At 47.7% G+C, this 26823-nt stretch overlaps 1 protein-coding gene across 1 annotated transcript in view; it reads right to left on the bottom strand.

Moving 5' to 3' along the window:
• ARHGAP24 (Rho GTPase activating protein 24) overlaps nt 1-26535 on the bottom strand; it is a 32712-nt gene extending 6177 nt beyond the window's left edge. The window contains exons 1-3 of the mRNA XM_084266970.1: nt 26418-26535; nt 13217-13424; nt 1050-1182 (exon numbers count right to left, since the gene is read on the bottom strand). Coding sequence (XP_084123096.1) covers nt 1050-1182; nt 13217-13424; nt 26418-26523 — 447 coding nt within the window. The 5' untranslated portion in view covers nt 26524-26535. The remainder of the gene's footprint in view (nt 1-1049; nt 1183-13216; nt 13425-26417) is intronic.
• Between the last annotated feature and the right edge of the window lie 288 nt (nt 26536-26823).

The following is a 26823-nucleotide window of genomic DNA, read 5'->3' as shown; positions in this document are numbered from 1 at the left end:
CAGCTCCCTCAGCCACTCCTCAGAGGATTTGCCCTCCAGCCCCTTCCCCAGCCTGGTTGCCCTTCTCTGGACAGGCTCCAGGACCTCCATGTCCTTCTTATGGTGAGAAGCTCAGAACTGGACCCAGCACTTGAGGTGCAGCCTCATCAATGCCGAGTACAGGGGCACAATCACTTCCCTAGACCTACTGGCCACACTGTTTTTGATACAAGCCAAGATGCCATTGGCCTTCTTGGCCGCCCGGGCACACTGCTGGCTCATATTCAGCCTGCTGTCACCCAACACCCCCAGGTCCTTCTCTGCCTGACAGCTCTCCAGCCAACCTCCCCCAGCCTGTAGCACTGTGTGGGGTTGTTCTGTCCCATGTGCTGCACTCCACACTTGGCCTTGTTAAACTTCATCCCGTTGGTCTCAGCCCATCGGTCCAGTCTGTTCAGATCCCTCTGAAGAGCCTCCCTACCCTCAGGCAGATCAACACTTCCTCCTAGTTTAGTGTCATCTGCAAACTTACTGAGGGAGCATCCAATCCCTTCATCCAGGTCACTGATAAAGATGCTGAACAAGACTGGACCCAGGACTGAGCCCTGGGGGATGCCACTCGTGACCGGCCTCCAGCTGGATTTGGTTCCATTCACCACCACCCTTTGGGCCCGGCCACCCAGCCAGCTTTTAACCCAGCTGAGGGTCCACCTGTCCAGGCCAGTGGCAGCCAGTTTCTCAGTCAGAATGCTGTGAGAAACCATGTCAAAGGCTTTACTGAAGTCCAGGTAGACACATCCACAGCCTTCCCCTCGTCTCCAGAGAAGGAGACTCCAAAACCCCTGGGCAGCCTGTCCCAGGGCTCTGTCACCCTTACTGTAAAACCACACACCTTTATTTAGACTTCTGAATGACCTACGTGGCAACAATTTGAGTACAAAACCAGCCTCCGTTAATAGATGTGTGTCCTAAATTAGGAAGGGTAATCACCAGCTTCTCTCCTGCTCAAAACCGGAACAGGTTATAACACGCCAGCCTGTAATTTCATCTTACTCAAGCTGCCAACTCACCGTTTCCTCATCCTTGCTGAGCATTTTGGCACAGGAAAGGAAATCTTCGTATTTTGCGTAGGGCACCACTGGCTCCGGGAGCTCCCGTAGGTACAGCTTCAGCAGCGACGCCACTGTGTGCACATCTGTGGTGCTGGTGGGTTGAAATACAACAGGTTGTTACTGCAAATCAGGATAACACCAGGAGACTGACAGGCTAGAGAATGCCACTTGGCTTTTCTATTGTCACCCCAGATTTTACTCACCAGCAGTGCCTACATTTATAGATCCTATCTGTAACCTGGCTTCATTTCTTTGAGGCTTTTTTTTGTCCTATAAAGAATGTAGGATACCTGCAAGCAAGAGTCTGTCAACTCTGCTGATGGATTACTCTAAGTAATCAAACCTAAGGCCCTACTTGCAGGCACAGGTACTGAGAAGAGGATCTCTCAGACAGGCATCTCACATCAGACATGCAAAATCCACCTTAACTGATGCTTTTCATTTTCACCTGAGCATTGTACCAGGTGTTATATTTGCACAGTGGGGATTACTCTCCTACCAGAGAAGGCTCCAGCTCCCAAAACACGCCCTGCATGTCTCTATTCCAGTTTATCACTCTTTCCTCTGTATCCTGGTTTTGGCTGGAGTAGAGTTAACTGGAGCAGTCTGGCGCTGTGGTTTGGATTTAGGATGAGAATAAAATTGATAACACACTAACAATTTAGTCATTGCCAATTAAGGACTTTTCAGCTTCTCACAAAGCCCCACCAGCGAGAAGGAATGGGAAACACCTGAGAAGCTGGTAGGGATCACAGCCAGGAGAGCTGGCCCAGACTGGACAAAGGGAGACTCCATACCAAATGATGTCACACTCAGTATATGACCAGGGGGTTGGCCATAGGTAGCACAGCTCAGGAACTAAGCGTCAGTTCCCAGTGCTGAGCCACCATGCTGTTCATCACCTGTTTTGTATATTCTTTTTCTCAATTCTTACCATCATCATCATCATCATCTTCTTCCTTTTCTGGCTTATTATCTTTATCTCAACCCACGAGTTTTACCTTTTCCAATTCTCTCCCCCATCCCACTGGAGGGGTTGGAGAGTGAGCAAAGGGCTGTTCTAGCAGTTGTTTTAGCTGCCTGCTGAGTTAAACCACAACACAGGTATTGGTATTAAGCAAGTTTTAAAGGAGAACATATATGCCACAGGTGTTTGGCTGAAACTTCCCCACAGGAATTACAGTTCTTTCACAGAATCACAAGGTTGGAAAAGCCCTTTAAGCTCATCAAGTCCAACCATCTCTGTCCTGTGCTGACCCAGATCTCTCAGTACCTCATCTTCCCATCTGTTAAACACACCCAGGGGTGGGGACTCAGCCCCCTCCCTGGGCAGCTTGTGCCACAGCCCCACAACTCTGCCAGGGAAGAACTTTTCCCTCCCAGCTGAGCTGACCCTGCCCTGGTGCAGCTTGAGGCCATTCCCCCTCGTCCCATCTCCTGTCCCCTGGCTGAAGAGACCATCGCCCACCTCTCTGCACCCTCCTGGCAGGGCAGTGGAGGTGGGGAGAAGGTCTCCCCTCAGCCTCCTCTTCTCCAGGCTGAACACCCCCAGCTCCCTCAGCTGTTCCTCATAAGGTTTTCCCTGACATGCATCCTTCTCCTATGGGATCCTGCAAAATGACAGCTTTTAGCTGTACCGATACACCGAAACCCTTGACATAGTTGACACAAAGGACCAAAGTCTATGGGAAATAAATTTCAGCTGTATCCTGCACTGCAGGTCACCAAGCTTAGAAAGCATCTGAGGGAATGCTATAGGGCTGGCAGTCTTCTGCTTTCTCATCACTGTATCTGGAGAGACTTCAGAGATCTCTGGATAGAGGCAGTAGGAACCTCGGCTGTTTGCCAGAGGCACTAAGCGTAAGAAGATGGGGGAGAAACATCAAAATCACAAGTTCAGATTACGCAGTTAAACTTGCTGAAGTGTTCCTGTGGTGTGTGAAGCTACATTGTGGTAACTTAGGAGTCCTTCTATGTAAAGAAGTAAATACAAACAAAGTAGAGTCAGCGTGAGGAAACTCTCTTGGCGTTACTTCTGACTCCATCTCTGGATTTAGTTACTCGGGCATTTATCAAAATCCTTCCTGGAATGTTCTACATGCTTTCCCTCATCCAGATAAAGACTTGTAGCACAAGCTGGGATCTTTCCCTCTGACTTCTGAAAAATCAAACCCCCAAACAGTAAATTACACTGATGCCATTCATGAGAGACAGAAAATGCACAGACATTTCTACAACATGCAGGGGTATGTATTTTCTCTTCCTCTGAGGAGCTCACATGAGGAGTGTTTTTAAAACTCAGTCTTTCACAGGGAACCAGTGGGATTTATCGCGTTTAAGCTTTGCTGGAGGTATGTTAATCACTGTTTTGGAATGATCTGCTAAAACAATAATGGCTTTAACTAAGTTAAATCTTAACGAGAATGATAGGAACGACCTTAGATGAATGTGGTGTGGTATGAGCCATCAAAGGCAAACCAGGAGAGACGTGACAAAGCACTGTATATATTTCAATGTTAACCACCAACATGCACCTCAGAATGCATTCCAGGAAAACATTTCCATTTCAATAATTAGTAATTCCCAGCCCAAACTCCCAAAAGTATTTTCTAGAGAAACTCTGCAAAGCGCTAACGCAAATCTGCATTTTTTAGGAAGGTTCAAATCCTCCTCCCTTCATTGTAAGCCTCTACCTGGATTGGATCCAAAGCAGGATCCACCCTGCTCCTCAGATGCATGTATAACACATGTAAAGAACAGAACTACATGAGAAACTAGATACAGGTGTACTAGTTTGGGAGACTTGAAGTGCTAGGTTAGATTTGGCCAAACCTTTGCCTTTCTACCTGTCCCCAATCCAGATTCAAATTAAGTGAACTGAAGCTCTTCCAGACATCCTGGCTGACCGAAGCCTTTACAGACTGCACAGCCCCAGGGTTTAAAACCCAGACCCCAGCAACCCTCCAGCACTGGCTTGTATGCCCACTCTTCACCCTTACATGAGAAGGGGGCTCAGCCTCTTCTCACAGACAACCAGTGACAGGACAAGAGGGAATGGCTGCAAGTTGTGCCAGGGCAGGTTCAGATAAAAATGAGGAGAGATTTCTTCTCCCAAAGAGCAGTTGGGCATTGGAAGGGGCTGCCCAGGGAGGGGGTGGAGTCACCATCCCTCAGGGTGTCCAAGGAAAGGTCGGATGAGGTCCTTAGGGACATGGGTTAGTGAGTAACAGAGGTGGTAGAGGGATGGTTGGACTGGATGATCTCGGAGGTCTTTTCCAACCTAAATGATTCTATGATTCTAAAAAGCAGGTTTTACAGAGAGATCTTCAGTTTCACAGGTTGTTGGTGCACCAGGAAAGCAAGATGGAAACACAGAGGGAAAGGCTTTTGGTGGTTAGACTCTGAAGGGGAGCAGCAGCCACAGAGAGCAGATATGTGACCTGGCAGCCCTAGGCCAGCACCCTGCATCGCAGCATCAAGGGAAGCACAGACCATCAATCTGCAGAGGATGGAACTCTGCTTGCACAGCACCAGTGGTCTTCCTGAAGATTTCATTATTCCTATTTTCATTATTTAAAGAAACTCCCCAGGTCTTGCTGAAGAACTGAACAATGTGTTTCCAGCAGCTAACTGCACAAGACTAGAAAGGCCTTTCCAAAATCCAGGATTCAAACAGGCCAAGTGAGAGAAATTCCTGAAGAACAATTAAAAGTTAGCACAGAGGTGTCCCAGTGAGGGGACTGGGCAATGTCATCTTCTCTCCTCTGTACTGCCAGGATCATGCTTTGCATAGTAAAGAGCAGTAATTTCACATTGAAGTGGAATACTCGCTCCTCAAGGGCACAGCACGTGGAAGATAAAGCTGAAGAAGGGAACAAACACCATGATCGACTTTCTCCTGTCAAAGAGAAGAACTGATAATGACTGTGAAAGATTAGTTCCATGCTACAAACTGTGGCTCCACCAAGGAAGGAGTGAGAGCAGAATGGGAAGGCAGGATGCTGAGGAGAAAGACCAAGTTGGAGACTTGGAAAGACCAAGTCTCATGTCTCAAACTAACTACCTCAGCTTCAAGCTCTCTGCTTACCTACAGAAAGATGCCCTCAAGCTGGGCCTGGAAACCCAGGTCCCAATTAGTACAGTGACATGTCTGCAATTTTTAATTGTTCTTTTTTGCTCCTCCTGCTGACCAAACGCTGAGGCGATACCAGAGACAGCCACCAGGTGGTGGGCTTGCAAAAAGAGTTGGCAATATTTGTACTGTTACCTTTTTCTTTCCTAAACTGTACAGAAACCTTGCTCAGGACTTAATGGATCTTCACAGCGAGCACTGTATAGATGCTGGCAGCATAACCCTCCCCACAAGCATGCACACACTGCCCACGGGGTTCTTTTGGAACTGGAGTTTTTATTCCTGTTTAACAGCAGTCAGACAAAACCCAGAAACTATTTCAGTGTAACTGTTAGGATTAAAATATGCCCATATTTTTCTAATACTGCATCTAAGAGTGCTTCATATAACCTCAGCCCTAGATAGACTATGTAAGTCTGGTTTGGGTTTTTTTTTTCCACCTTTAATTTGAAAATATAGAAGAAAAAAATTTAAAATGTCAGAATCCACTTTGGATCCACCTGCACTTCAGGTGTTTCCATCCACAGATACTATTCCATGAATTTTAGCCACCTAGGACAGCTGTGAGCTGGAAACAATGAGCAACCACCAGTTCGCCTGAGGATGGGAAGCATTTATTTCCCTCTGCCTGCAGCCTGAGACAACCAGCAACATTGATATCTCTGCCTTGAGGGCATTCCTGTGGTTTGTACAGTGTGGATCTTCCAAGGCTTGTGGGGGACCTTTTCCAGCTACAACTGATGAGTTTAAGACAAGGTAATATTTCCCTCTTCAAACCAGACCTTGCTTGTATCCTACAACCATTGCAGCTACAGAACTGTAGTAATTAGAGCTATTTTGGCATTTCTTTTGCTATCTGACAGTGTAAAATCAAAACATTCCATGATTACACATTCATAATTAAGATGATTAAAAGGATTCATTACCAAATATTAATATAGAATATGTCAACTTCAGCAGAAACCCCTGTTATCTTAACTGGACCACCCCTCGTGACCTGGGGCAGACTTTCTCCACATGCACAAGGAATAATTCAAAGTTCAAACCTCTCTAAACCATTAATGCCACTTGAGCGTTGGTGCTTCCAGAGGAGCATCCCCGCTTCCCCACAAAGGCTTTGTGAAGGCACATGCAGCACAGCCTCTCCTTAGCCACTGGCCTGCTCTCATTCAAGGCCCCATTCATCCCAATGTTGTCATTAATATCCCTTCTGTGTCAGACTGATCACACCACTCAGAGGGTTTCGCCCTCTCTACCAAAACTTAATGAAGCCAGGAGGTCATCAGAGAGCCACATGTGACCCTCACACTTGGAGCAAGTAAACTGTTTTCAGAGTGCTGGAGTCACTGCTTTGGAGCACGAAGCCAACAAGCTCCTCATAACCTCTCAGAGAAGAAATATTACCAGGGTATGTCACACTGCAGGAAGATTAATCCTGTGCCAAAAATAGCTCTACATCATGGTGACACATAAACAGTCTGCAGGAAGGACAAACAGTAGGGAAAACCAAGCTGTGAAGCTGTAATTCAATTTATAGGAGAGAGGAGGAGGAGGTGTCACCTCTGTGTCAATGACCAGCTGGAGTGCCTGGAGCTCTGTCTGGGGATGGATGAGGGGTCCACCGAGAGCTTATGGCTCAGGATTAAAGGCAGGATGGGGACAGGGGACACTATAGTGGGGTCTGCTACAGGCCACCTGGCCAGGGAGAGTGAGTGGATGAGGCCCTCTATAGATAGACAGGAGCAGCCTCATGATCATAAGCCCTGCTCCTCCAGAGGAGCGTGCTGGTTCTACATTCTGCATCACTTGGCTCTGGTAAATAACAGCACTCGTGTGCTTTCCCTCTCCCTGCTGTGCACACACACAGACAGGCTGGCAAGCTATGGCACTGTGAACTCTTCTCAACACTGGACTGTGTTCATTGCCAATAGCAGTTATGAAGAGCCAAGCCACACCCATCTATCCATCCATCCATCCATCCATGACTCTATTCTTCCCCTGCTGCCCCACCTTTGCCAGACTTTTTCCTCCAAATCTGGATCAATCAACAGCCATCGGTGGTGGATGTGATGTCTGCATCTATCTTCTGGTGATTTTGAGAAGAGGGGTAACACCACAATAGCCAGGGGGTCTCTCTGCTCATGTGCCCCTCTGGGCAGAGCACTGGGCAGTGTCCCCCAGTACCCATGGGTGGGATGGAAATTGGACTGTGAACCAAGCCTCTTACTCCAGAAGTAGTGAGCAGCCCAAGAGCTCTTTGAGCTCTCCTGAGAACTGCATGTCAGGGTCTCCCTGTGGAAGGGAACCTCTCCTCGAGGCCGAGAGAATCCTTGTCACAACAGATCCACACCAGATCCTCAGTCAGCGAACTGGGAATAAGTGCACTGACCTGGGTGAGCTGGGCTGAGAAGTGCAGAGGATCCATTGTGTGTACAGAATCCTTCAGACATAAACCGCTGGCCACGTCTGGGACCAAGCCTGGAGCCAGGGCTCCTCTCTGAGACGGAGTTCAGAAAGCAAGGGGGTCCTTTCTGAACCTTGGGGCTCAATGGGAGGGTCTCCCTGACAGTGCCACCTGACCCTGTTCTCTCAGCACTAACTAATCGAGGTTACTTTACCACCCAGCCTTCAGCACTGTTGTGCTTGTTATCAAACACCCTTTGATTATGTCAATAAACATATTGTTGTGTCTCTCTTAAGACTGAAGCGCATCCCTCTCATCTCCCCATCTGTGACACCATCCATCCCAGAAGTATTAATATTTGTTCCAGTGACACTTTAAATACTTTTTCCTCCCTCAGCAATCACAAGTCTCATGTCACCTCGTAGTAACTGTGATGAACAGCAGATGGAAACAGGTAACATAAAAAGAGAAGTTCAGTTTTTTACCCCTTAGAGGTAAAAATTATAGACCAAACCCTTAGGGCATCCTCCTTATGAAGCATCATATTTGCTTTGCTAATTCTACAGACCAAACAGTCATAATCCCCTTCCCATCCTTACAACTGTGGGATCTGTAAAGGGGCTGAGGGACTTTCCATTTTAAATAGAAGCCACACAAGCAGAGAGAAGCAAATACCCCGAGGGCAAGTGAAATCGATTCCCCTGAGGGGACAATTTTGCTCAGAGGTGGAGCGGTACTGGAAATACCAGGGATACTTTAAATAGCAGCAGCCTGAGCGATTGCCTAATTGCACCCTTGGCTGGGTGAAAGTTAATTTCACAATCTGTGCAGGTAGGTGCAGGGGTGTGAGGTATGTATTGATTTGTGGGTTTAAGCTGACATAGGATTTTAAAGGTGGGGGTTTTCTCCCCACACAGTAGGGCTCAGCAGTTTTTGGCTGTACCAGCTGTACCTCCCCTTTCCAAGGCTGTGAGAAACGCTGATGCTCCTGTTTTCACACTGGGGCGGGGGGGGGGGGGGGGATGTTGGATGTTTCAGAGCAGGTACCAGGTGTTCTCATTCCCTGAGGTCGAGAAATGTCAAATACTGGTTTCAGTCTCACAGTTCTTCAGCAACACCTTACCCAGCTATAATACCAAGGGCAAATTAATACATGAAGGTTTTTGCCACTCTCTGACTTGTCCTGATTCCACCCTGTGTTTTTATAACCAACTTCCCTATGGGAACATCCAGTTGCTAACTTGGGCAAGAGCTACTGCTTGTAACCCATGGTTTCTGTTTCAAAGCATGGTCTGTGTTTTCCTTTCAGCAAAGCCATTTTACTGCTGCTTTTGCTCTGCCTGCATTCGTTGTGTGGGCTCCTATGCCAAAGGGGTGCAGAGGGGAGAAGGGCAGGATCCACCCAGAACCATGGACAGCAAGCTGAACTCGAGGCAAAAGAGCAGATCTGTGCCTTGAACATCATTTCCCAAGGGCTGTAAGGTGGTTGGAGATCATAGAATCATAGAATGGTTTGGGTTGGAAGGGACCTCAAAGCCCATCTAGCTCCAACCCCCTGCCATGGGCACAGACACCCTCCACCAATCCAGGGTGCCCAAGGCCCCAAGATTTATTTCAACAACCACTTTTTCATCCTTCCTTAAGGACAATAAATAGTTCTGTGTTCAGGCCACTCACCCAAGATGAAGAAGACTAAAGTACAAACTCCTCCCTGGTTAATTCCAACCAGGACTTTGACAGGATCTCCCACATCCCGAGTGAGCGTCTTTATCACCTGATTAATTCTGTGTGTACAGACAAATCAGCCTCTCCTTTGCAAGAGAAACTGCAGCCCCTGTTGCTGGAAAACCACAGTATTCACAATACAGTCCTCTTCTTCCACATTAGCCATGTTGTGACAACCCTAACCAGCTTCAACTCTTGCCCTGAAGTAACAAAAACTGAAGAAAAGCTGCAGCCAAACTGATGAAGGTCTTTTGATGCAACCATCTCCAAGCAGAGATGGTGTTTTCAAGGAGCACTAATCATGGCTGTATGATCTACCCTCTGGTTTGGGGTTTCATTCTACAACCTATGTACCTGGCTGAATCAGCTGAGAAAGCACAGTTATTTAATAATAATTTCCCACACAAACATATAAACAAACCTAAATTCCAAAACACCTTCACTGAAGTTCAGGTTCAGATCAGATGTGAGGGAACAGTTCTTCCCTGAAGGAGTTGTGGGGCTGTGGCACAGGCTGCCCAGGGAGGGGGCTGAGTCCCCACCCCTGGCTGTGTTTAACAGACGGGGAGATGAGGTACTGAGAGATCTGGGTCAGCACAGGACAGGGATGGTTGGACTCCATGGGCTTAAAGGGCTTTTCCAACCTGGTGAGTCTGTGAAAGTCTTTGTCTGACTCAAGGTGCACCGATACACAGAAGGAATCCAGTGTAAGGACAAGGCAGAACTCCTCAAACATCAGCTCTTTGCATCAGTTCTGCTGGCAGCAGCCAGCCCTTCCCCCGGCCAGAGCCCGTGACCCAGCACTGCTGCAGGAGCACGACCCGGCTCCCACTGCATTTTGTGCCCCATCAATAAAACCATCAGCTCAGCTCTGACTGCAAAAATCATTATTATTATTATTATTGATGTATGAGAAGGGGCAAAATGTAAATTAATCAATGGAGCCCAGGCAGATTTGGCACCACCAGACTTTGGAGTAACAATACCATTTAATTATGGATTGAACACACTGGATCTGGAGGTTGGGGATGGAAAGTGAGCACGGACCCCTAATGTCCTTTTTCTTTTCATATTGTGGCCACTTTCCAAGAGCTCAACTTGACAAACCTGGAGACCATGCTGGTGTTCAGCACAGTAAGAAGCTACCCCAAACCACATAATCACAGAGGCACTCTGTGAACACTGTGAAGTGAACTTCACCACAAGATTTTGCAAATGGAACAGAAGGGTGCAGGGAAAAAGTAGATGCCCAATAGAAACAATAGGAAAGATCAGAATTCAGGTCTGGCTGACTTCTGGACTATTGTTGTACCTAGATCACACCTCTCCAAACTCAAATATGACCTCTTGTGAGACCCCACCTGGAATGTTGTGTCCAGTTCTGGGCCCCTCAGTTCCAGAAGGACACAGAACTCCTTAAAAGATACCAGTGCAGGGACACCAAGGTGATGGAAGGAGTGGAACCCCTTCCTCATGAGGAGAGGCTGAGGGAGCTGTGGCTCTTTAGCTTGGAGGAGACTGAGGGGTGACCTCATCACTGTCTATCAATATGTAAAGGGTGAGAGTCAGGAGGCTGGAGCCAGGCTCTGCTCAGGGATGGCAGCGACAGGACAAGGGGCAGCGGGTGCAGCTGGAGCAGAGGAGGTTCCATGGGAACATAAGGAGGAACATTTTCCCTGTGAGGGTGAGGGAGCCCTGGGACAGGCTGCCCAGAGAGGCTGGGGAGTCTCCTTCCAACTCCTAACCTTCTGCAATGACGAAGTAAACAGGAAAAAATCCCCTCCACAATCAGAGAGAGGGACACACAAGGTCAGCGTTCTAGAAATTCCAAGCTTCAGAAGCAGAACTGCAGGACCAGCAATTCATAGGTAACTCCTGCTGATGTTTCTAATTGCTGCAGTACAGATTATATGCCTTCTCCCCAGCAGCAGCATGACAAATCTCTTCTCCCTTTCTTCTGCTAAAGCTCAGCTAACAGGCCTGTTCCTGGGGCTCATTAGCGCGTGCTACAGATGCTGCTAGATAACCTTGGCAAATAATTAAATAATTACACAGCTGAGCCCTGGTCTCATTTGTTTTGAGCAGAGAGACCTTGTGCTCCTCTTTCACGCTTTCCAGCTCAGTGGGGTGTTCAGTACACAGTCTTCCTGGAGTATGAGGGTTGCTTGTTTTCTTAAGCATTTCCTCCACAATCACTTGGCTTACAGGCATGGAAAAAATAACCTTTAGTTGCTGCCATTTGCCTACTCATATCTCTGGTAGAGGTTGTGCCAGAGACATGACCAGTAATACCTATCTCCATGTCCAAGTAAGGAAAACATACCCAATGGGTGCTTCTTTACCATTTTTGAGTAAGTTACACAGTCAGTGAGTAGCTACAAACATTTATCAGCTCTCACTGTTGCTTCCCACAGTCCTCCGGCTCCCTAAAGCTATTTTCTGGTCAATTATCCTCTCACCTTCTAATGGGAAACTAATAAACCTCATAGGAAGACAATTCACTTTTCCAGAGCATTATAAATTCTCCACATTTCTTGAAGTGAGAGCAAGGGCTGAGGAAACTGTAGGAGATAAAGCAGCCTTACAGGCATCTGCCCTGTGAGCATCTCTGACACACATCCCTCCCTGCATAACTACTGTGATCACCTCACAGGAAGGAGAAGGGACGGAGGTGAGTGACTTCCAGCCATCAGGTTCATACCATGGCATGTTTTTGCACTGGAAGATCAAGCTGTGCCTCCTGCTCTTTGTGTCACTTTCAGTCCCACCAAAGGTAACCTGCCTCTGCCTTCTAACTCACATTAAACACTCAAGTGGAATGAAGCATCCCAATTCCACTTCAGAGGTGTGTTAGGGATGTTGCTTCGGGAACACACTGAGGACATCAACTGTTTAACAGGACCACAAGGTTGGAAAAGCCCTTTAAGCTCATGGAATCCAACCATCCCTGTCCTGTGCTGACCCAGATCTCTCAGTACCTCATCTCCCCATCTGTTGAACACACCCAGGGGTGGGGACTCAGCCCCCTCCCTGGGCAGCCTGTGCCACAGCCCCACAACTAACTAACACTGAGTTGGAATTTCATTACCACCGTACTAATTCCCATCAGAGCTAAAAGGCCAAGAGGAATTTGTACCCCACTGGTTCTGCTTCCCTGATTCCACGATCTGGATACATGGACTACTGCTGCCAGTGCTTGCAGGAGGAGAGCTGAACTTGCAGAAAACCCCAACCTTACAAAAGCCTGGAGTCATACCCAGCTGTGTGAACAGGACTGGGCTCTTCCTTGGCCCAAAAAATTCCCATCACTTTTGCAAAGCTATATAAACATTGGGATACTAATTGGACCCGGACCCTCAAAACTACATAGCTTTGTTATCATGGCCACAGTGACTTTTATTTTAAGACCAAAGCCCCAAAATTCTAAAGGAATACATCAAAGGAGACTTCCCATCCAGTCAGTTTTATAGGTAACAGAACAGATTGAAATTGGTGATAAGAGAAATTCTCCCTTTGTGGAGCTGGCTCCGTGCCGGCAGCGCCGCTCTATTCCCAATGATACTGAGATCAAGGCAAGCCAGATATTTTTGATTAAGCCAAACCATTAGCAATACTTTTCCTACCCAGCTTTTCACAAATGGAATTCCTCCAGAAACGCTTTGAAATGAGACATCAAAGTCAGAAAAGAATAAAAAAGAAGATGACATTTTAAAGTGATAATGGGAAACATCCAGTAAATCCTACAGGAACGTGGCATCCTCTCCCTGCTGCTGCCACGTGTTTTACAGCATCAGGGGTCAGCCAGTCCAGCACATGATGTCCTGCCTGGGCTGCAGGGAGTGGGGACTGCTGGAGGCATTTTACCTGTCAAAAGAAGGCTTCTCTCCACAGTCAAACGCATCCTGTAACTCCTTGACAAGATTGGCTTGCCCAGGCAGTCGGAAGAGTCCTTCTTCCTTCAGCCCCCGCTGTCGGATGAAATCCACACACTGCTCCACCAGCATCGGCGCCAGGCGGGTCCCATAGCGCTTCTCGTAGCGGACGGTATCTTCCAGCTTCTGGCCAAAAATACCTGTGGGGAAAGGAGATGGGACTTGGTTGAGAGTCGTAAGAACATCTGAGAAGCCCACATCATCTATTCCAACCCACACAATTTACAGGTCACTTAAAAGCACAGTTAATTTACTCTTTTAAGAATAAAAAGAGACTTTCATGGCAATATAAGGGTGACATATCTCCCAGCAATGCTCAAACCAGCATGAAAATAAAATACTGGGAAGGATTTTTCAGGCCATAAGCACAGGAAAGAGAGATACAACCAACAGGATCTTCTGTCAGAAACCCTCTGATTCAGAAGTGATACATATCCACAGGAACCCATCTTTGGTTCATGCCTTGTTATCTATAAAAAACAAGTGATTCCTGTAGCAATTTCACTAGTGTATAATCATTACACATGGGGGACACAGCCTGGCTTCATAGGGGAGGTGCTCCAGCCCCCTGATCATCTTCATGGCCTCTGGACTCACTCCAACAGCTATAACCTTCAATGTATACATCTTTCCTTCAACAAAAGAAGAATAATTCACACCTCAGTTATAGGAGGGAAAGCTGCCTTGCATATCCTCCAGGATGCTGCAGCATGCAGGTAGCAAGCTGTCAGTCACCCACACTGAAGTTCTGAGGGTTGTATTTGAGTGCACTTGTTTTATTGTAGCACAGGAAATAACTGGAGACAGGACCTGAAGTCCAGAACGCATCCTGAGATGCAGAGCAGCATGTTTTGTGATTACCATGGTACCCATGCTTGTGGATGCCAAAACCAGCAGTAGGTAAGAGGACTGAACATCACACAGTCGATCTTTATTAGCTCACTATTTTTCATGCTGTACAAAAGCCCATACCCAACAACTAGCAATTACAGAAGGAATTTTTGAAATCTAAGAGTCAAACTTAGAAGAATACTGACTGATGAGGAAAATTTGGTGTCTGCAAAGCTCCGTCTCTTCACGCTCACAGAGGAGTTAAAGTATGTTCTTGTAATTCTTGGATACATTCCTAACCTCCTGCAAAGTGCCTGCACCACTAAATCATTTGGGTTTCTTGTATCTGTTAAGGGTTGGGGTTGGTCAACACGGAGGAAAATCCTCAAGTCCCTCCATTTCCTAGACCCTCCTTATGAAAGTAGTGGACTGAAAGAGGAAGGTCCTCTGAAAGTCAGTTAAGGAATCTGTGCAATTATGGGAGTTCATTAAAGTCCTTAACATACACGGGCAGCTGCTGTTCAGTGCCCCCAAACTTGGACCTTCTGTCTGAACAAGCCCCACTTCCTCTGCTTCTCCTCAAAGGGTGTGCTCTCCAGATCATAAACACAGAATTGTAAGGTTGGAAAAGCCCTTTAAGCCCATGGAGTCCAACCATCCCTGTCCTGTGCTGACCCAGATCTCTCAGTACCTCATCTCCCCAGCTGTTAAACACACCCAGGGGTGGGGACTCAGCCCCCTCCCTGGGCAGCCTGTGCCACAGCCCCACAACTCTGCCAGGGAAGAACTTTTCCCTCCCAGCTGAGCTGACCCTGCCCTGGGGCAGCTTGAGGCCATTCCCCCTCGTCCCATCTCCTGTCCCCTGGCTGAAGAGACCATCGCCCACCTCTCTGCACCCTCCTGGCAGGGCAGTGGAGGTGGGGAGAAGGTCTCCCCTCAGCCTCCTCTTCCCCAGGCTGAACACCCCCAGCTCCCTCAGCTGCTCCTCAGAGGATTTGCCCTCCAGCCCCTTCTCCAGCTTGGTTGCCCTTCTCTGGACACACTCCAGGACCTCCATGACCATCTTATGGTGAGGAGCCCAGAACTGGACCCAGCACTCAAGGTGTGGCCTTACTGGTGCCGAGTACAAGCACCACATCTTGGTGGCTCTTTGGTGGCCCTTTTCAACTCCCTCCAGCTTCCCCCTCCCCCCCCCCTTTTGTTTTAACAGACACAATATTTGGAATACGGTCCAAAAAACGCAGAGTGGAAGGGGTTAATCACTTCCCTCCCTCAGCTGGCTCTGCTCCTGCAGACATCAAACCTGCCTTTAGGCCAGGTCTACTGCTGGCTGGTGTCCAGCTTACCCTCCCTCAGGACATCCCGGTCCTTTCCACTGAACTCTCTCCCTGGAGTTATTCCTTCTTAGGTGTAACACTTGGCTACCCTACTCCAGTTTGTCCCATGAACATACAGCCTGAGCTTCCCTTCAAAAGCCCATAAGGACCTCTTGGTTTTAAGCACAAGAGTTTGGGCCTCTTTTCAAACACAGTTAATCAGTGAAGATAGGCTGTTCCAATTATATAATGTACAATGCCAACTCATGCCAAACAACAGCACAATTAGCATGAGCAACCTTTGCCCCATTGGCTGCTCTTTCTTCTTGCCATTCTTTAATCAGTAATGGGCGTATCACAGCTTACATTTGGAGAGGAAAGAGTAAGTTCTCAAACCTACCAGAGTGCTTTGAAGCTCCTGTTAGTAACGGCACCACAGTAAAACACGTTGCTCTCTATTAATACACTTGGGGGGATGCTGCCTTTTTACCCTCTCTCTTTATTTTGCAGTTGGCTTTGAAAACATGTCTAATAGATAGTGAATAAAATCAGAATAAGGTGGGGTTTTCCCCACAGTGTGAGCAAAACCCATTCATATATTATAAATTGCTGATGCACCACAACAGAGAATGTACTAAAAAGTGGGTGGCAACCATTAAGCATTAAGATATCTGTAACAAGTGTCAAACAGCAATTTTTCAAGACAAATAGAAAGTCATGAGTGATTCACATACAAAAAGGGACATATATTAAATGGGTAAGACAAGCTTGGTTATGTATTCACCTATGGAATGAAGAAAACCTTAATCCCCCCCCCCCCTATATCTGATGAGAAATAAAACCTGTTGTGATGGAGAGGTAACCAACATCAAGAAAAACAGTAAAATTAGTCTAATATGGATTGCTGGTCTAAAATCTCCCAGTTCTGGTCCCTTAAGTGTGACACTGGAGTGTTCTGACTACCCACAGTAAGGTACAGTGTAAATTACAGTACCTTACTGAGGCACTTAGGACGTACATAGCTAGGAAAGCCTCAAGGAGAGCTGCATAGCATCTGGCTCCATATATACTTTATGGCCAGAGAGGCAGGGGTATGTCCCACCACTCTTGCACATCAGATAAAGCCTCAAGGACTTGGCCCCCCATCTATATGAATGGGGATAATACCACATCTACTTCACAAGCATGAGGATATCCACACTCAGTTTTGGAAGGCTCACAGTCAGCATGGTAATTTTGACAACCTTGTGATAACCTAAAGTTAAGACCTAAGTCTCATAGGAAATCCCCACATCAAACCTTGAAGTGCTTCTGAAGTCACCATTTACTACATGGTCCATTCTCCAATGTGTTTGGCTGTGGAATTCATCTTGGGTAGGCTTGGTTTGGTTTCAAAGTCTAGGGTGAACTTCTCCAAAGGAAGCAGTTCCTCCACCTAACAAGCTCGTGACACAGAACCACAAGGTTGGAAAAGACCTTTAAGATCATTGAGTCCACTGCACCAGGCAGGACTTGGTGATGGAAAGAGTCAGTCATGGTAAGTCTGCATAGATACTGGCTTGAGGTTACAGGCTTGCTGATGCCTTATGGAAAGAAGTACCCTGGTGGTAGGGGCAGAAGTGGTGGGAACATAACAACTCTGAACATAACTGGGAAGTGGAATAACTGTGGAGAATTTATACTGATGAACGTGGACTTTAATCATAATTCTTAACATAACATCACATCAAAACTTTTACTTTGTTCATCATCCTTCTGGTGCCTGATGGGTTAGTCACTGTTTTGGAGTCAAAACCATGATCACTGCCCTGTAAGGTGCATCTTATTCCACCGTCCCCTTCTAAGGCTCTTATCCCCTCCTACATTGCAACCAACTACCACAGAGATATTGCTGATTAACAAGTTCTGAAGTCTGCAATGTTGACTACTATGAAGCAAAGGCAACAACGTGAAGAACCACGGTTGGTAGACACAGACAATAGTGAGCACTGTCAGCATCAACTAACATCTCCTTTACAGAGAATCCCAGAACCGGAGGGGTTGGAAGGGACCTCCAGAGCCCATGGGGTCCAAAGCAGGGTCCCTAGGACAGGTCACACAGGTTGGCATCCAGACGGGGCTGGAATCTCTCCAGAAAAGGAGACTCCACACCCCCTGGGCAGCCTGTCCCAGGGCTCCCTCACCCTCACCAGGAAGAAGTTCTGCAAAAGAAGAACTTCTGTTCTAGACCCAGCACAACCAAAACCAGAGAGAGAATTTCACACACTCTTTTTTAAACACAAACAGTACCTACATGAGAACACCTCTGTGGAGAAGTAAATAAGAGAGATCCCTCATAACTCATATCAGAATCCAAACCCAACATTTGCTCCTAAATCTCCATGTCTCCAAAACCCAGATGCATGAGTGCTGACCTGCTGTTTGGTTCATCCTTGGGATCAGGTACCAGAGGGGAAACACACAAACAAAGCCAACAAGAAATCCTGAGATTCAGAACAGCAGCAGCTTGGCTTCCCCACAGCTCGCAGGGAAACGGACAGGATTCCAGTTCTGACCAGTCACTGGATTTAATCAGCAGACCTGCTCTTTCAGGAAGGCCCTTGTAGGTCTTTAAAGCTATATCCAATTAAGCCAAGATCACGCATAACATCAAAGAGGAAAATCACATGCTGGTAAAGGGCATATCGAGCAGTTATTCATTAACTAGAACATTCCCGTGGCAGGAGTTTGGTAAACATTTGGAGAAGCTGGATTTCCAAGCCTGACAGATGCCCATCAAGTGTATGAAAGACACTGCAGCGCTATGCCCAAATTCTGAGTGTGGCTACTCAAGAGCTGGAAAAGCACAGTGGGGTTTTCACTGGCACATATTCACACTTCCAGTATGTTTTCCAAAGCTAAGAATGCTATCAGTCAATGATTTCCTGAGCTACTGAAGACAGGCAGGGGTCACATCTCAAATTTTTGGTTCTGAGCTTGTGGTTCAGTAAGAAAAGAGGAAAAAGATCTGTCTCCTTGCCCTGCAAGGAGCAGCTTGAGAAAGCTCAACCTGCTGCTTCAGCTCTACCACACCTCACAGGGCGAGCCAGAAGGCTTCTGCCTTTCCCAAGCCACCCCTCTACAATTCAGGTGATTTTCAGACAGCACAAAGCATGGAGGTCTGATGTTTTCAGCTGAGGGCCCAGCCTGTATATGTGGTTCTCTCAATGGGCAGCAGAGGATCTCCATCCTTCCTTCTCTGGAGATATTCAAGACACCTATCTGGACACCTACCTGAGCAATATCTCCTAGGGGACCTGCTTTGGCAGGGGGTTGGACTTGATGGGCTCTGGAGGTCCCTTCCAACCCCTACAATTCCGTGATTCTGTGATTCCAAAACAAGCTCTGAGTCTATGGGTTGGACTGGTCAGTGGGGCAGTTTATGGTTTAGACCGGTCAGAAAGGGCCAGTGAAGGTCAAGGGAATCACAGCTTGGATCTGGGTGAGTAGTTTAAGCAGCTCTCAATTCCACATCAGGAATTCACTGGTAGTGAAAATAAAGGATCAGGTGAGCAGCTTCCAGCAGCAGGGCTGGGAACACAGGTCCTGCAGTAACAAAGAAGCAGCTACTATGACCACGTAATGCTTCACGTGGAGTTTTAAATTATTATTCCTTATCAGCTTTCTGCCCCAGTGTTCCCCAGCACTAAGTGCTGTTTTCACTGGATCAAAGGCAGAGATTATTTCCTTCTTCTCTACACAATTTTATGATGTACTGGAAAGAACAAAATCCCACCAAAACCAGCAGGGGCAGAGTTTTGTTCCTTCAAGCCTTCTCCTGCTCCACAGTCAGTGTGATGCCAGCAGCAGATAAGGCAAGACAAACTCCTGCCCTGGAGTTGAGCGCAGCAGCACACCTGGTTATTGTTTAGGAAGAGCAACTCTGAAATAGCAGCAGAACTCACTGCAGGCTGGAAAGAAAAGAGGTGGTTTTAGAAACATCCCTGGGAACTTCCCATGGTGGATCACATCAGGGCCTGTGCCATTTCTCTGGCTCTGCCCAATGCCACCTCCTCCTCCTCCTCCAAAACTCTGCTCACCCCGATTCACCACACAACTGAACGTTCTCATGCCAGCGAAGTTACCCTCAGTTACTGCTCTCTCCACTCACCCTGTGTGTGTCCTCAGGAAGTTCCTGTGGTGGTCCTGAAACACAGAGCATCTTCTCTGGACTGTGACCATGCTCAGCTCTGGCTCTGTTCAGACGCTGCCCTCTCAGCAGTAACTCCTCCTCTCAGAACTAACAGACCTGCTTTGTGCACCTATGGGCCAGGCTTGCAGAAGGCCAGCTTTGCCTTGGTTTATACTTCACTATACAATCTGCAAATGATGCTAAAAGAATTTGCTATGCCAATTAATAAGACAAGTAGAGTGAGCCTCATTTGCCTACACAGCCTTGGCTGGAAAGTCCAGTTCATGTTCACCTTTTTGTTGACTTCAGTGGGCACTCAGCATTCTGCAGCTCTCATCTAGGGGCCTTGGCAGGAAACAGGTGTAAGAAAGCAACTGAAACAACGGATAAGTAGAGGAAAGAAGATGAGCAGCACATCCTCCATGCTGTCCTCTACCCCAAGCGCTGCAGCTTCGCTTGGGAGTTTTAGACATGAGGAGTTTGTGTGTCAGGACAGATGGGGAAAGAATCGACAGCTGAAGCTCCTCTTGAAGCAGCCAAGGCTGCACACCAGGCACAATGCAGCTGTCTGCAAAATTATCAGTTAATCCCTCACCCAACTTCCAAACATTTCTTACATAGTGAAGTGCATAAACGGGGCACAGACAGCTGGAATTCACACCGACACCTTGAAACACACCGGCAGACTTCATGCAGACACATCCATATCCTTCTGGCCAGTCTCCAGGACTGAACTCCAGCAACCAAGGGAAATAATGGCCTTGGGGAGGGGGGACAGAGGGGGCAAAGAGCTTTCAGTGCTGTCTCTGCTGCAGGAGACAGCTGAGCCCTGCCATAGTGCTGAGCTGAGGTCCTCACTGGTTGAGATCTCTCGTTTCAAGGCAGCAGCCCTAACTGCCTGCTCACACATCCCTCAGAAGCGGTGACGCCACTACATCCTCCTGAGCCTTGGGAGCAGGGAGCTGCCCAGCCTCGCAGAAGGACAAATGGCAGCGTGGGCGCACAGGGAGGCGCAGGAGGTGAAGGTGACTGTATGTGGATAAGCCCTGGGGCAAGATCACTTTTCACACTTCTGAACAATGTGACAGTTTAGCCCTTTCACTTGGATTTCCCTGTCCGGCATAGCTTTTCAGGCAGCACCAATATTCTCCTCTTCCCACACATGAAGTTCTTGTCCATGTCAGAGATAGTTTCTCCCCACCCATCCCAAGCACCATGTCACCTTATCATCACTTGTCATGTCTCCGACACACATTTCCCTTCCAGTGCTTCCAGATGATGTATTTTGAAAGCCAGTCTCCTCTTTGCCCTCCTCCCCCCAGCCCTGCCACGCTCTGCTTCAACAGGAGTATGTGCAATGCAGAAGAAAACTGCCTTTAACATCTCTCTGCTGCAGGTGGAGAGGTAAATGCAGGCTGCAGATCAGCAGGATGAAATGGCAATGCAGCACTTGCAGCAGGACAGAGCACTGTAGAGCTACACGTGAATCCATCAGAAATCTCTGAACCCAAGGACTTAAGTCTTCTGCACAGATGCACATTCATCATGTTGCTTTGCTCCCTTCTCTTCTCCCCCCTTTCTCCCACTCAGACTAAATGCAAACCCCAACTCTCTTCCCTGATGATCTGCCAGAACAAATAACTCCGAGCATCACAGGTATGATCTCCCCACTGATTCCTCCTCAGAGACTCTACAATAAGCCTCCTCTCAAGCCACCTCATTCAGACAGCCAGTTTGTGGGCTATTATGTAGAGGAGACAGTATCACCCAGCCAGCTACAAACCAAATGAACAAAGAAGTAAATAAATCATTCGTGGAATGCTGGCATCCACATTGTTAGATGCCTTTTGTTCGGTGCTCTCATCTGCCCCTGCACACACAGCCCCTGTGGCTTCTCAGAAACCACGGCTTCGCTAAGCAGAACACAGCAAAAGAAGGGACCTACCTTTACGGAAACTAAAACAGCGCTTAATTCTCCTGTAAGTAGTTTTGGGAAGGAAAGGAGCTGCTGCTAAGGCACCTGGGCTGCGGACTCCAGCATTTCTGTCTTCAGGCATCATACAGGCCAGAGCCCCTGCGTCCCTCCGGTGCTTCCCTTCACCAGCTGCATCCAGACGAAACACCACGACTGCTCATCGTTCCTGCCTGCAAAACTGAGGAGTTTTTGTAATAGTGTATTTTCCTCTGGAGCTGGGAGATTTGTGGTCTTCTAAATCTCGGGTAGGGCTTGAAGTGATTTTAATGTTCTCCTCCCTGCTTCAATTTTGCTTTGGGGAACAATTTCCTTCTGTTTCTCTATTTCCTTTCACTTCTTTTCTTTCCTGCGGCGAGGCAACTGTCTGTTATGCAATGTCACAACAAAAGAATTTCAGCAAAAAGCTAGAAGTACCCACATCGATGGAGGGGGAGAAAGACCTCTTCTTCCCAGCTGGAGCAGGGGGTTGAGTGGCAGAGGCTCCAATTCCACGGGAAAAGGTCAGCACTTCGCAGGGCACAAGGGGAAAGAGAAGAACAATACCAGAAAGGCCACTGAAGAATCCTCCAGGATACGACACTCCTCGCTGGCTCCCTTGATCTCTGCAACCGAGAAGCAAAAACAGCAGCCCCGTCGCCCGAAAGGCTCTCTGTCCATACCAGATTCCTTTCAAAAGGCCTTTTATACCCCCAGCTCCCCTTCTGATGTTCTCATGGGCTTCTTGCTCGCTTTCTTGCCTTCAAAACTACCAGAAGCTCTCCTGGGAGAGGCACGTCAGATGCGGCAGCAGCGGCGCATCTTTGCCGGCAGGATCCTGGGGAGCTGCTGAGGAGAATACGTGTCTCCACCCCGGGGATGCTCTGCGTGCTCGCTGCCTCCCGGTCCCACGCCTGGCAATGGCAGCCACGGCCGCCGCCGCCTGCGCCAACCCCTCGTGTGCAGCAGGTACAGGGAAGCCAGGACGTGGAAGAGGAAGCTGCTCCCGTGGATTTGACTGCTGCTCCGGGTGACTTTGAGTTGACTTCAGGGTGCTGTGGCGCGTGTGTGCGGCAGCTTGAAAAGCAAAGCAGGCTGTGCCTGGCTCCGCAGGAGCTGCCAGACCTTACGCTGCTGCCCCTGCTAAAACGCTCACGGCTCCTTCTTCGTGCCTTCTCCCTCCCCCTCAGTCGCAAGCTCTCTGCAATTAAAGCCCAGGCCTTTCCCTCCTGTAAAAAATTGCCATTTTAATCTAATCAGGAAAGGAATTTCATGTGCAAACAGGCATTACGTGCCCTGGCTCATTTACATTTCTTTTCCCTTTCAGAGTTTTTTCCACGGTCACCTTACTCTCGGTGCAAAACCCAAGCTGCTCCTGATCCCCTCAGCAGATTCCCCCCCTCCCGCCTTCTCCTTGGAGCACAGGTTAACAAATAACAATTTAATGCTGCTGTTAATCATTTACAGACCTCCTCGCTCTGGTACCAGGAGTCCTTTCCCACTGCCAGACAAACTCTAAGTATTGAGAGGCTGAGGCACATCCTTTCCATGTATCCACACAGGGACAGCTTGCTTACAGTGCTTAAAGGAACCAGAAAATACAAATAGGTTGCTCCAAGTGGCACTTGACTTGCTCGACAGCAGGGTGCTGTGGTTTACCATCTCTCTAGTACTGAAAGCTCAGAAGCTGATAGGAAACTGGGGTTTGGATTAATTAGCTGTCTGAAATAATTTTGTGCTGCGAGAAGTTAATTTGCAACTTGTTTGTAGCTGAGGTAATAGATAAAAGGACCTTTAGCTTTGGCTCATGAAGGTAGGGTCTTGGACAACTTAATGCCTGAAGTGTCCTTCTTTGGCAAGGTCAGACTGTTGCAGCAGCTGTAGCAACAGCCATGCAGCAAGGGATAATGCAAATATGAGTGTGTCCAGCCATACGTAATTACAGAACAGTTAACAGGGCTTACTAAGGCTTGTTAAGCTAAGTCAGACTATCAACTTAAGCAACAAGTAGTTAATAAAATAGAGGAGATGCTGGGAGCACAGTTCTTAATGGTGCCACATCCCATGATACCGCTTGCGCCTTGTTATCAGTGTCAAACCTTCTCAGTGAACACCAAACCCAAAATCACGTTCCACTCTCAAGCTTTCCGGAGAGATAACTGCTTCCTGATACAAATAACCCTCAGCTAACATACTTGCTCAAGAAACCCAATAAAAAACCCATAAAGAACATGCTTAGAAGTGTTTTAACTACACTTAAATTAAGATTAATTCAAGGATTGTGCCCGTCTCTTTATTTCCTGCAAATCAGCACGCAGAGCCTCCAGCAAGGTGCCTCCCTCAGTAACTGCCATTAAACACTGCTACAACAACCATGGTGTCCTGAGAATATTCCTGGTGGCTGGAAGGATTCCCAGCTGTAAACCAGAAATAGCTCTTGCCCTATAAAAGCAAGTGAGGAGCTGGTGAAGAAAGCACAGGGTCAGGACTCAGGAGACTTGGTTTCTATTCGCTGCTCAGTGCATGGACTTGGGCTAGAAACAGTTTTACCTGATCTCAGCTCCCTGCCTGTAGAACGTTGACACTTCTCCACTTGCAGAGGAGTTACAATGCTGCCTGTCCACATCTGAAGCACATGTCTTATGAGGAGCACCTGAAGGAATTGGGGTTGTTTAGTCTGGAGAAGAGGAGGCTGAGACATTACTGATCTCCACGGCTACCTGAAAGGAGGTGGGGATTGGTCTCTTCTCCCAAGCAACTAGCGATAGGAGGAGAGGAAATGGTCTCAAGTTGCATCAGGGGCGGTTCAGATTAGGTATTAAGAAACATTTCTTCACTGAAAGAGTGGTTAGACATTAGTCCAAGCTGCCCAGGGAGGTGGGGGAGTCACCATCCCTGGAGGGGTTCAAAAAAACGCGCAGATGTGGTACTCCATGCCATGGTTTAGTTGCCATGGTGGTGTTGGACAGACAGTTGGACTTGATGATCTTAGAGTTCTTTTCCAACCTTAAAAATTCGATGCTTCTACAATTATTTGTCACAGAAAGACACAGTGGTGCTGGAAGCCAAGTGTGAGAAACCACAAAGGTCCTCTGAAAAATCCAGGTCTGTTCTGCCCCCAAATTTACCATTGCCATGGTGGCTTATGCTGCTACTGAGTACAAGAATGCTGAGGAGCTCAACCTTCATGAAGAGAAAGGGCTGGGTAGTCCTCACTCTATATAAACAAGCAGATTTCTTACCTAGTCTAACTGCATAAGACTGCTCCTCCTACCTCCCCTCTCCCAAACCAACTCCATATGCCTGTAAAAGATCACACCTTTTAAGACAAACCTTTCACATTGTGGGGTTTGGGGTTTGTTTTCCAGCATCCTGCTGCAGGACCTACATGCCCTGATCCAGGATTGTGTATAGGACCAGATCCCAGTGAGATGACTGCTCACTACTGTTCTTCCAAGGCACATTTCCCCAGGAGGAGCCAAGGAGGACACAGTCATGTTTGAAGAGGTGCCAGGCTCTAGCTGACCAAGTCCCTCAGCACCAGCGAGGCCAAAGCCTTCTCCTGAGAGCTGTGAGACCAGAATAAAGAACAAAGGAAGATGAGCAGCTTATAAGCTTTGTTTAAAATGGTCATTTCCTTCAGTCCCTCCCATCCTCTCTCCTCTGATCCACCTGGCAGTTGAGGAAAAAGACATTTGCAAACAACAATCACAGGTTTCAGTGATACCTGTTTGTCTGTCATGTAACAGCAAAATCCTTCCTGACTGACTCTTCCATCAATCTGCAGACAGGACCAAACTCTGTCTGATGTAATATGGGTGCTCTATCACAGTGGAAAAAATTTTTCTGTCCTCAAAATTGGGAGATTTGAGAGCTCCAAGGAACAGAATGATTAACAGACTGACAGTTTGCACAAGTGTATCAATCACATTTGTATTATAGAAATATAGATGTTGTAGAGAGGTGGGCCATGGTCTCTGCAGCCAGGGGACAGGAGATGGGACGAGGGGGAATGGCCTCAAGCTGTGCCAGGGCAGGGTCAGCTCAGATGGGAGGGGAAAGTTCTTCCCTGGCAGAGTTGTGGGGCTGTGGCACAGGCTGCCCAGGGAGGGGGCTGAGTCCCCAGCCCTGGGTGTGTTTAACAGATGGGGAGATGAGGTACTGAGAGATCTGGGTCAGCACAGGACAGGGACAGTTGGACTCCATAAGCTTAAAGGGCTTTTCTAACCTGTGATCACCAGAATAACAGTGATGAAAATGGTAATAATTCCCATTCCATTCAATATGAGAGACACTTTAAAAAGACAACTAGACATACAACAATAACTTTCCATCCATTACTGCTGAAATTATTTGGTATGGCAATGAAAAGAAAAATAACCTCTCCTATACTGGTAGTGCTAATGTTCTGGGGGGTAGAGTGGAGTGCAGAGTTTTATACAATAATATTACTGGACTTAGATGTCACTTGCAGGAGAATCACTGACAGCTTCTCATAATGGGCATTTATAACACATGGGTGGTCTTTTAGCTGGTGACCAAAGAAAATGCCCCGCTTCTCCCTACAGGAAAGGAGAGAACTTCCAAATAGACCAAACCACTGTGAAAACTTCCCCTCGCCTCGGTAACGCGCTCTCATGAGCTGTCCTCATTAGGGAAGTGATCAGACAGTCTTTTAATTAAGCCCTCTGTATGGAACATGCCCAATACCTGAATCACAAGCAAAAATAAAGGGCTTACTCCACTTTTAAAAGATCTAGAGCTTTCTCTTCCTCTTCACTTCAAAAGTCTGGCTGTGACTGAGAGACAACAGCAGAACCTTTATGAGTCTTTGGGTGCCTTGCATGTTCCCTCGCTGACTCACCTCCTCCAAACGGTGCCCAGATAACCCTGCGAATGGATTTCACCCAATCCTCCATGTCATTCTGCGTGCTCGCCATAAGAAGGTAGGTCTCATGGTTAGCTGTCATCCGCTCTCGGTCTCCTCCTGGAAGAGAAGATAATTGCACTTAGAAACCCTTCTGCTTTCCTGCCCAGCCAAGTTCCTGCCAGACCAGCTGCTGAAAGCAGCACCAGGGGCTCCATAGCGAGCAGACACGGGGTAAGACGCGGTGGAGTGTTTATCGTCAAGGCACGGCATGAAAAGAAGGTCCTGGAAGTACATTCCCCACCAGACAGCAAGAAGCTGACGTGCTTCCAAAAGGAAATGAGAGGATAAATGTCATGGGTAAACAAAACCAGCCCCATGCTGCTCCCAGAACCACGGGGGC

The sequence above is a fragment of the Gallinula chloropus genome (genome assembly GCF_964237585.1).
Source record: "Gallinula chloropus genome assembly, chromosome: 7".
Classification (NCBI taxonomy): Eukaryota; Metazoa; Chordata; class Aves; order Gruiformes; family Rallidae; genus Gallinula; species Gallinula chloropus.
This window is presented reverse-complemented; position numbering and strand designations above follow the sequence as displayed.